A 10,787-nucleotide genomic window follows, 5' to 3' on the forward strand; every position below is an offset into this window, starting at 1 on the left:
TTAGCTTATTTTTCCTTCTTCTTCCCACTTGTTGATTATATGCAATTTAAAAAACTGAAGTACCTGATTCTCTTTAAGTGAAGATCAATGGCACAACTCAGTGCATTTTATGAGTTGCTGGAAACCATTTGGTCACCGATGCCCTCAAATTACTTGCTATAGCTGCATAGCAAATAAAATGCTCAGAAGAAATGAGAACTTGCCAGTATGTCAAAGCACAAAACGGCACAAACTGACAAGGCCCCTTACCTTGTTACTTTCTTTTAAAGCACACAGCAAAAATGGTAAGAAGAACAAGAAACAGAGCCCTAAAACTACTCCACAGTTTTGTGAACGATCTCGCTAGTCTTCATACGATCCCAAAGATGACTTATCATGCACACTTTTAAAAAAGCGGATTCATGAAATTATAAACTTGAAACATCGACGTATTTAAGGGCACACTCACAAAGCACACAGTCAAGGTTATTAACTTTCGGTTCTTCTTTCAAAATGGCTCAACCCAGAGCTAGAGGGCACGATTGCCACCGATAATAAACCCAGAACTGAATTGAGGGATTGAAAAACAACTGTATACTTGCTACTCTGGCCCCCCAACAACGTAGGGCCTGTCAAACATTGTCAAAAATTGAAGAATCAAAATTTATTCAATGAAAGAAAACCCAAACCAGAAAACTCCAAATCACACGCTTAAAATTATCCCTAAATTCACGCTATTAATCATCTATATATTTATCCTTCGGTTACAGCTGAATAGACAAGTACACCAATTAAACTGAACACTTCATCTTAGCCTATTGCGATAAAAGATAACTAAAGGAATTAACGACTTTCACTTCCAGGATTCATCTTTGTAATTCATTTGATCTACACGAAATTCAGCGCATTAGTACCTCCGTTCAAGATTCTACATCTACCGAAGCCCAAAGATTTTCAATCCATTTAGCAAACTGCAACCCACTGCGACTTCTCTCTACCTCTGCAAGACGCATCATCAAATGATCAGCTTTCTCGTTAAATATATATCCCAAGAACCAGAGACCTGATCCTCAAACCCCATCTTAAAAACACACAGAACACAGTTAATTTTCCAGTTTTCAGATGGCACCATATTAATCACTTCAAGTATGTAACAACTAGGATTAATCATTAAATATCCCGGAGAAGAGTCGAAAGAGAACCTTTGCTGGAGTACTTAGCCCCTTGTAAGCATCGGCAGAGAGTCCCACCAACCATAAGCCAGGGAAAACACACTGAAATTCAAAAAGAAAGATTATTTGTTTATGACATAGCGTGATCAAAATCCGCGGAAGCAAATAATCCACATGAACAAGAAAAATGACGGAGAATAGAACCCATACATCAAGTTGTTTCTGCACATTCTTGTGTCTTTTCTTAGGTCTTCGAGAGGGCCTCGACCCAGTCATCACAAATACGTCCTCTTCAATCTCTTCCTTTGACAAAGCGATCCATAATCTTCTCTTCTTTCTCTCCGTATTTTGCGTCTCCGTGGAACCCCTCAAGTGACGTGATTTCGGCTGCGGATGGTTATCACCTTGCTGAACCATATGAACAGCGGTAACCGCCGGAGCCGTTTCCACCAAATCTCCGTGCCTCGACGGTCCTCCTCCGATCTCCCCAGTGCCTTTCGAGAATATTGGTTTTCTGGGCCTCAAATTCCATGGCTTCTGCACTAAATCTTCAGCTTCAGCTTCTTCAGCGTCCTCTGTCTCCCTCTTCCTCACTCCAGCTTCATCATCAGTTTCATTGTTACTCGCTGACTCTAAAGGCTCATGTTGGTGCCGTTGCTTCAGAGATTTCTCTCCAGAATAGCCCGAAGAGAACACAAATCGGTTTCTGGCAGTTCTCGATCCGACCTTGCAAGCTCGAGTTTCGGATTCCGACTCCGGCTCAGAGTTATGGTCAGCGATTGGTTGGGAGGAGTCGCCGGATGTCTGACGGCGGCAACGATGGCTAGTATTCGTCTGATTCTTGCCACCCCATTTCAAGAAAGGCAGCGAGAAGTTGTGGAGAGGCTGAGACTTCATAGTTGAGGTGGCCATTGAGAACCACCACGACCCTCTCTCTAAGCAGCAAAAAGAAACTATATCGAATCAAAAAGCACAGGACAATGGGAGAATTCAGGAAACCCTAGACACGCGAAGAGGACGATGGATGGAAGGAGAGAAGGAAGGAAGGCAGGATGGAGAAGAGAGGTGGTTTGATGATGAAGTTTTTAGAGAGAACGAGGCGCTGTGTGGTTATATGTATTAGGCCCAGCTCCCTCGCATACACAAAACGAGCCAGGAGTTCGTTCTTCTACGTTGTGCACGCCGTCTGCCCTTGGCTTTCTCCTTAATCCCATCCGTATCCTTTTCCTTTTCCCTGACGCCCAGGCGGGGACCAATTAACGGTAACGTTAACGGCATCACCTTCGTCCCTCGCTCGCCCGTTCCCCAAGGACATGCACACATCCAATAATAATGAAAAAACACATCTCAACAAAAACAAAAATCATTGATATATCTATATCATATACCACTTGATGCCCAATATAAATGCTTATAATACACTCTTGCATATTAAGAAAAATATCAAAATAACAAAAACTTTTAATTTTATGCTTATTGAAGTTTATCTCTCTCTTTATATCTACAAATCATTCTCATACATTTCCTTCTTTTTTTAAATAAAAATGAAATTAAAGTAAAATTAAGAAATAAACATTAAACATATTACGGCTAATTTACATTTAGAACAAAAACTTTTCCTGCAAGTAACATATATTTAGGGATAGACTGTTATATGGGTGAGGGCAAAACTTCAGCAAAATATCTACAGGGCAAAAACTATATAAAATAAATAACATATATTAAACCAGGTTATTTAACGCTAAAAATGCATGAAATTTATACCTAATTACGTGTTATATAATTAACGAGAAAAATATATTATACGACTAATAAGCATGTGCTTCGTTATGTGATAACACCCATCTTTATCACTCATAAATACCGAAATTCATTTCTCAGCACTTTCAAATACCAAATTTGACTGATCTAAGCTGCGCTTAAGAATTCAATACAGTAATTGTTTTGATATATTCACTGTATGAAAAAAAGATTATTTTCGTAACTTCGAGTGAAAAAAAAAAATCCCCATAGAGGGAAGAAATTCCAATTTATATAATTTCTACTCCTTGTGATTTGACTAACATTCGAGTTAGGCTGCGATTCCCATTTAGATCTCTTAATAGCGCGCAGTGCTGGATTTAAATCATTCTAAGCAAGATATTTTTTGATTTCTTAACATAAAAAAACTACCAGAGTGTGGAGAATAAGAATTGGGGTGCCTATAATTATATACTACTCCTCTGGTCTTAAATAAGACTATTTTTATAGTGTAAATTACATTACGAAAAAAAATCTTATATTTAGAACCGGAAGAGTACTTTTTTTCTTTAATACAAAACCCAAATAACTAATTTGAAGAGTAAAGGTGTTAAAAAAAAACAGGTATTATATAAAAGAAAATCAGCATTCCATTGATGTGTAGATAACTAATCATAGTTCTTGAACTAGGTGTTCCCGTTAAGTGATTCATAACCTTGAATGATTAGAAAATTCAATCAAACATTAACTCCAACAGAAGGGGGTGACAAGAATGGAATTAGGCTTGTTCCTGGCAGGGGGGGGGGGGGACTTGTTCACTTGCTTTCCCCCGACTATGTCTTTGTTTACTTTGCGAGTTTCTTTTTTTTTTTTTTTCCAACAAGCTAGTTGCGAGGTTAAAAGAAACAATAATGTCACCCGCGCGCGGAGCTGCAGGAGGTCTGTAATAATTTCTCTTATTTGTTATAAAAAATTATTTTCTCTTATTCTACATATAAGAGTTAAATGTAGTTAATTTATAAGAACTGAGAAAATTAGTTGGGTGAATTATTCACTGGCAAAAAAAAAAAAAGAGGTTAAGTCCATTGTTTCTAGTAGATATGGTTTGATTTTTCTAAAATAACTTATTTAATTATTTATATTGAAACTATTTTTATACATGAACACTCTCTCCAACATCCGTAATCCATAGAATTGTTTGAGCAAAAAAAATTAAAAATTTAAGAGATAAAGTAGACTAAAATGAAAAATCTTACATTACCTCCGGCTTTTAATATAGGAGTTAATTTAGGATGAGATTTTGTTTTGGATATAAAAGCTCAATCTATTTTGTCTTTTAAATTTATTTTTTTTTGCTAAAATATTCATATTGATTGTAATAATTTCTACCAAAATATAAATTTAATAGATATGATTAAAAACTGTAGTTTATGAAAGTCAACCAACTTAAATTTTTTAAATTAGTTATTTAACTTTTATATTAATATTTGAAGGTAATAAAATTAAGACAACCTCTTCAGCTTCTCATTGTTATTTGTCAATAGAGAAGTGACACTCTTTATTTTCATACAGAAGTTTTCAAAGTGACAAGGCATCGCTCCTATAATGAAGTGATTTTTTATCCTGTAATTCATGTTTCATCCCACTCTATTTTTTTTATCATATTTTTTTATTAGAAACAATTATATTCGACACGCTGTTGGCATTCCACTCCATTTTATGTACCCAACCAGGTTTAAACAAAAACAAACGAAAATAACACAAGCACCAAAGGAAAAGCCCATAAAATAGTGGGGCTTGTTCGTGCCACGGGGGTCAAAAGATATTTTCGTAGCAATTAATAATATGTGCAAAAATCAGGTCAAAGTTATAATAATAAATCGATTTCAATATCCGTGTGATATTATTACGGTGGAGATTATAATCAAAGTGAGCCCTGCTAAAATAGTTAGATGTAGATGCTGCTGGATTCTTTTAACTTAAAAGCACACGTTGACCAGATACGGAGAATATCTTTTGTGCGTGTTGATTTCTCCCTTTGTTTTTTTTTCCTGTGTTGAACATGTAATTTAATATGCTACTTGCACTCCTAATTATAATACCTTATTTATAAATTACAAATGAGGTCTTGTAATTAGGATTGTGGGTGGTATATGGTCTATTTTGAATTCTTTTTTTTATAAACAAAACAATAAAAGATATGAATTAAGTATTATCTCTCTTGTTAAAAATATTAGAGACAAACTAAATTAAAATTTTATATTTAAAACTAAAAAGATAAGTCCCGTTAATTGAGGGGCAAGTGAGATTTTTCATGATATTGGGTTTATTTTTAGTTGGATTGAAATTTCATGGTCCGTGGGACCCTAGCTCACGAAGGGCGAATATTAGGGTTCGGAGATTCATGTGATCGGAATTTGACTTAAAATCCCATTAAGAAAAAAAAAAAAAAAAGCCCCGGTCAAGTCACGTGTGTTTTCCTAACAGCCACAAAGGGAATATTTATTATAATATCCATCGTATTTATGATTGGAGTCAGGTTTCCATAATTTAAAAAGCGGTGGGGATGGATTAATATGCTTAATCCATTTGTTTGGGCAGGAACATTTCATTGAAACACTCAAATCCTGCTGGTCAGATCCCAAAACATGACCAGTTCGTTGACCTCCTCGCTTCTTTTTATTATTCATCATCCCATGGGAGGTACAGAACACTAGTTGTATTCAAATTTTCCTCCGCGTTTCAATTTTCAGTTGTCCGTTTTCGGGCTCATAGAAAACAAACCCGGACAACTTACAGTTAAAAAACTAACAAGTTATTGGCTGAAACCCGATAAGAAAAAAAATATAATGTCAAATTTCGGAAAGCGCACTTGTTAGAAAGAATTTGATCTTAATGGTCACGATCCAGCGGGAATTAACTGTTTGTAATTTACATATAGATAAACAAAATAAAATAAAAATCAAGCCTCTATACACTGTTATTTTTTAACTGCCTTGTTACTACCAACAATTTTGGCGGACAACAACACAATATAAGTATTAAATGTACCGACAAGAAGGATCAAGGCCAATGGAAAACCTATTTTTTACCTCTTTTTGAAACAAAATCGTGCATTTAAATTTTCTGAATAGGAAAAACTATTCTACGACAAACTTGCGGCAGGTATTCTTATCATTTAAAATCAAACAGGTGGCTAGAGGCGCGACGATGTTACATGCACGTCATAACTCAGCCACGAGGAGGCTTCCTGCTATGCCCACTATCCCCCGGAAGAGATCATATTTTGCTATCTACTACTGGTAAAGTACTACCCGCTTTATTTGATTTTTATATTAATTTTAAATATAACACTTTAATTCATTTTATCTTTTATGTTTATATTTTTTTTTCTAAGGTAGTTTCTAACAATGGTAATTTCAGTTAATATATTTGATTAACAAGGATATTTTAAGAAAGACAACATTTATTTATCACAAATAACTAATTTAACTTATTTCTTTAATCTCCTTAAATTATTCAATTAGCTTTTATAATTAGAATCGAAGATAGTATATTCACGCTGTCTCCTAAAAACATTGCAAGAGGATAATTATTTTTAACTCGGAAGTGTTTGAATTTGTTTTGATAATATCATGCCCCTTTAGTCCTATTTACAAGGTAGAGAGAGAAGATTTTTTTTTTGTCACATTTATAAATTACATTATTAATTATTAAATTACATTATTTTACCATTTACTTATTATTGTGTAGATTGTTATCATGTTTTTTTTATTTAACACAATTATTGTTATTGTGTTAGAAGATGCATATAGGAGTAAATTTTCAAAGTTATTAAATTATTACATTTTAATATATAGCTAACAAAGTCTATTCTTTTTAAATGTTGTTGAAATACGTTGAAAGTAACTATGAGAAGATTAGTACTGACAAGGGGGCATGCACAGAAGAAAGAAAATGCAGAGCTGCCGTAATCAGAAAATAACACAGTGGGTTGAAAGAAAATGCAGAGCCGTAATCAGAAAATAACACAGTGGGTTGACCTAAGCCGTGGATTCCACGTGAAATTTAGGATTACATCCAATCATGATTTCGGTTTTGATCCCCTCCTTTTTGGTTTTATTGAAATTTAGAAAATGTTCAGTTTGGTTGGAAAAAAAAGAAAAAAAAAATTACTATCAAGTCTTATGTAAGAGAAATAACTACTAAAAGGTTCAGTAACAACTTGAACAACTTATAATGACAAGTTATATAATGGAGAATAATAACTTTTAGAATTTGTTTTGTATTTTTTTTTTACATGACGTTATAATTCTCTCTTAAAAAAACTCAGTTTTACCCCCAAAAAAGGGGAATTGTATAAGAAAGCTGGGCCATTTTTAAGTCCAGGTCAAAATATCAAATAAATCCAACTTAAAAAAATAAAGCCCACTTTAACAAAATAAAACCTCAAGCCCAAAAAGAGAACCCCTCCCCTCCACTGTCCCTCCTCTTATGCTGCCGTCATCAAATCCATTCCTATCTTACCAAAAAAAAAAAAAACGAAGAAATCCGTCCCCAGTCCCCTTCACAGACACGCCTTGCTTCAAACCCTCAGCCCTCAGCCATTCTCGAACTTTAGCAAGCTTTCACTCTTAGTGTGCCTTCAATCTCCTTCAAATTTCTTGTTTTCTCATAACAGGACAAGATCAGCCCCATTATCCATGTTCATTTTGACCAATATACACCCACCCGACCTTCGCCCTTACTAGCACTATATATCTAGTTTTCCCGAGTCGTTTTTCCCCCCTCCTGAAATGGTCTAAGAATCCCATATTTTCTTCTTTCTTTCTCGTGGTGGTGGCAGCTGAAGCAGAGGCAACAGAAAAAGTGGGGGTGGGCAATGGCTGCGGCAAACAGTTTAAACGTGAAACATCTGGTAGACGATTTTTTATTTTCATTTTATCCATGAAGAGTTTTGTCATGTACTAACTATCAGAAAATACACATGGCTTCTAACATCTAATTCCAGGAAGCATTGGAGATCTTAGCATCGATTGATTTAATTGACTTGTGCAAGGAAGCCAAAATCGAGCGCTGCCGGGCGACTAGAGATTTGAGAAGCTGTGGCCGCTATGTCCACCATTTGTTGAATTCATGTGGGCATGCCTCTCTATGTGCAGAATGTAGTCAACGGTGTGATATCTGTCCAATCTGTAGAATCCCAATTCCCAAGACTGGCACTAGACTGTGTCAACGTCTTTATTACCAGTGCATTGAAGCTGGACTTATATCTAAAAGATGTGATGAGAGATTTCAAGAGATAGAAGACAGCGAGAAACAACTAACTGCCGATGTTCAACGGCTTTATTCTTTGTTTGATGTCGCACTTGAGAATAACTTAGTTTCTCTAATTTGTCACTGTATCCTTTTTTATGTCAGCCATATGTTTAGGTATAGAGGTTAAGTTTAATTTTAATTAAATATATTTTCTATAAGTATCTTTAATCTGTGTGGATAGAGTGTACATTCCCCTTAACAGAAGTTCAACAGACGTGACAGATGTATGTATGGATGAAACTGCTGTTTCCAGTGATCCTGTCATTGCATTTTTGCTGGATGAAGTGGTGGTGAAGGATTGGTGCAAGAGGACATTCAAAAACATTATATGTGAATTACAGGAAATCTGTATCCTGAAGCCTTTTCAGATGTTGTTATCTGAAGCTGATCCTATTCTGTGCTTTTTCCCCCCCCTGTATTCCCTAAATCTTTTTGTTTCTTAACGATTTTTACTAGATAGTCTTGACACTGGAGGAATGAAAAACAGATTGAGTTCACTTCTTAAATTTAAATTGCACTTGGCTGGAATATCTACTGTGCTAGAAGTTTTGGATTCATCTTTCAAGGGCACTCTTTCAGCACAACTTAACGGTTTGCACCATCTACAGGAGAGCGTATCAAAGACAAAGCAGGTCTAGTTGCTTGCAAAATTTTGTATTCAACGGATTGCGTACCTATTTATGAGATTGCTTTATTAAATGTTTTCTCCCTTCCCTATGACCCGTAAAATCAAGAAGTTGGTAGGTGTTATATTGTGTTATTTTTAACCGTTGTTTTCAACGAGATTTTATCCTGAGTCTTGAAAAGTATGGATGACAATTGTATATTCAATATAAGGCGGCTCTGTTTGTATACCAAATCATGGAAAGAGTGAACTAACTATTTCAAAGCTATTATTGCTGGGTGCTTTTAATTAAGTAGCGTGGCATATATAAGATGGACTTAAGCAGTCAATATTTGCCCTTAATCTTGCTATTTTGTTGATTGTGATTGCCTATTAAGTATATAGTGGCTACCCTACCTCTATCTGTCTATCCCCACCCAGAATTATGGAAGTTCTAAAGACGTCATGTAAATTAACTCATTCCAATCTACATTCAAGTAACTAATTCGTGTTGTGCTGTTCCTTCAGCATCTGGAGATTATTATTTGGTGTACAAGACATGAATTTTTGGAGCATGTGAGATCTCGTTTTACTGATAGTTCATCATGGGCTTCAGTTGTACGTGAACGGAAATCAGCAGCAATTAAGCGTGCTTGGCCCAATGCAATAAGCCAACCTGCGGAGTCAACATGGCAGGATGGTTCTTTATTTATTGAAGATGCATTAAATAATCTTGAATTAGAGGAGGGTTTGATAAAGGACATTGGAGAGGGCTTGACAGTTGCTTCCTTGCAGAAGGATGGTACATCAATTTTCAGGGCTAATATTGATGGGGTACTGGGTTGCTATCCCTTTAAAAATCTTCGAGCTGCTGCTGACTTACTCTTTTTACGTGGTAGTTCTGACATGGTGGTTGCAAAACAAGCCATTGTATCCTTGTCCTTGTACCTTTTATTGTGGTTATGAGTTCTCAATGGTTGTCATTAATTAGAGGATTGCTTTATTAGTTTCCTTAATTTCTATAGTTTCTGTATATTTGTATGATCGCCACTGGACAATTCCAGATGAAGAATGGAGAGAAATAGTGGAGGACTTTGCGGCTACCTTTAGAATTAGTAGGCACTCATTATTGGAGTCTTTAATATTTTATCTTCTAGATGATCACACAGAGAGGAGGTTTACAGGTAACTTGCACATGTTACTACTATGCTCATTGAGACTGGCTGATGGTTTTGTTTTGGCTTCAAATAAATTCTTATATTCAGTTGATCCACTGGTTTCCTTTGACTTGAATGATCAACGTCTTACTTTTCTTGATACTGTTTTATATTAAAATTTCCCTTTTGACCTTGAAACAGAAGCAGGTGAAGAATTGTTTGGTTTCAAGTTGTATGATATTGCAACTGCATGCGTAATATGTTCAGTCCTTCTCTTTTGATCAATGGTCCCATATCTGGAATGATTGATAACCTTTAAAAAGTATTCAAAGTACAGATAATCCCCTTCCCAAATAAATAGAAGGGTTTTTACGTTTTGATGTCTGTTTTTTTTTTTTTAATGTGTATGTGGTCTCTTCCCTTCCTTTAAGAGTAATATAATTTGTTATCCTGTTAGGAAGCCTGTCGCCTTCTTCCTGAAATTTCTGGCCCAGCATCACATCCTAAAATTGCTGAAGTTCTGTTGGAAAGGAATAGTCCTGATACAGCTCTTATGGTTTTAAGGTGGGCTGGCCGTGATGGTGGATCACAGTTGATTTCGCTTAGGGATGCTGTGACTTCAGTGAGGGTGAGGGTTGAGTGTGGGCTTCTGACTGAAGCATTTATGCATCAGAGACTGCTCTACACCAGAGTGAAGGAAAACAAATTGATGAGGGGAGCAACTGGGGATGCTTCAGACAAATTAAAAGGTCAATATAGCAGTTGGCTGGAGTGGGTTGAGGCCTTGGTGACTGAGATTTGTTGGCTCTGTATCAG

General features: G+C 35.9%; 2 protein-coding genes across 2 annotated transcripts; one reads left to right on the forward strand and one right to left on the reverse strand.

The window, feature by feature from the left end:
- Positions 1 to 550: 550 nt before the first annotated feature.
- Positions 551 to 2,251, reverse strand: LOC114743437 (uncharacterized). Its single transcript, XM_028931648.1, has 3 exons — positions 1,362 to 2,251; positions 1,182 to 1,253; positions 551 to 979 (listed from the first exon to the last, which is right to left on the reverse strand). Exons 1-3 carry the CDS (start codon positions 2,061 to 2,063, stop codon positions 974 to 976), a joined length of 780 nt encoding a protein of 259 aa, XP_028787481.1. The 5' UTR covers positions 2,064 to 2,251; the 3' UTR covers positions 551 to 973.
- Positions 2,252 to 7,445: 5,194 nt separating this feature from the next.
- On the forward strand, positions 7,446 to 10,782 carry LOC114743438 (E3 ubiquitin-protein ligase HOS1-like; the record flags this gene model as incomplete). The annotated part of the gene is given in 9 exon segments (XM_028931649.1): positions 7,446 to 7,809; positions 7,903 to 8,293; positions 8,424 to 8,558; positions 8,667 to 8,842; positions 9,343 to 9,744; positions 9,840 to 9,843; positions 9,846 to 9,990; positions 10,033 to 10,043; positions 10,433 to 10,782. Coding segments are annotated over 9 exon segments (1,650 nt in total), but the record flags the coding sequence as incomplete, so codon positions are not given.
- Positions 10,783 to 10,787: the final 5 nt, after the last annotated feature.

This window comes from Neltuma alba, unplaced genomic scaffold (genome assembly GCF_004799145.2).
Source record: "Neltuma alba isolate B1F8T4 unplaced genomic scaffold, ASM479914v2 tig00004021_pilon, whole genome shotgun sequence".
Lineage (NCBI taxonomy): Eukaryota > Viridiplantae > Streptophyta > Magnoliopsida > Fabales > Fabaceae > Neltuma > Neltuma alba.

What these genes read in the sequence shown, in the direction of transcription:
- LOC114743437 (XM_028931648.1), bottom strand. Translation starts at nt 2,063, where the DNA reads ATGGCCACCTCAACTATGAAGTCTCAGCCTCTCCACAACTTCTCGCTG. An exon ending in ATGTGCAGAAACAACTTGAT is followed by an intron (nt 1,254 to 1,361) that starts GTATGGGTTCTA and finishes TTTGAATTTCAG; the next exon opens with TGTGTTTTCCCTGGCTTATG.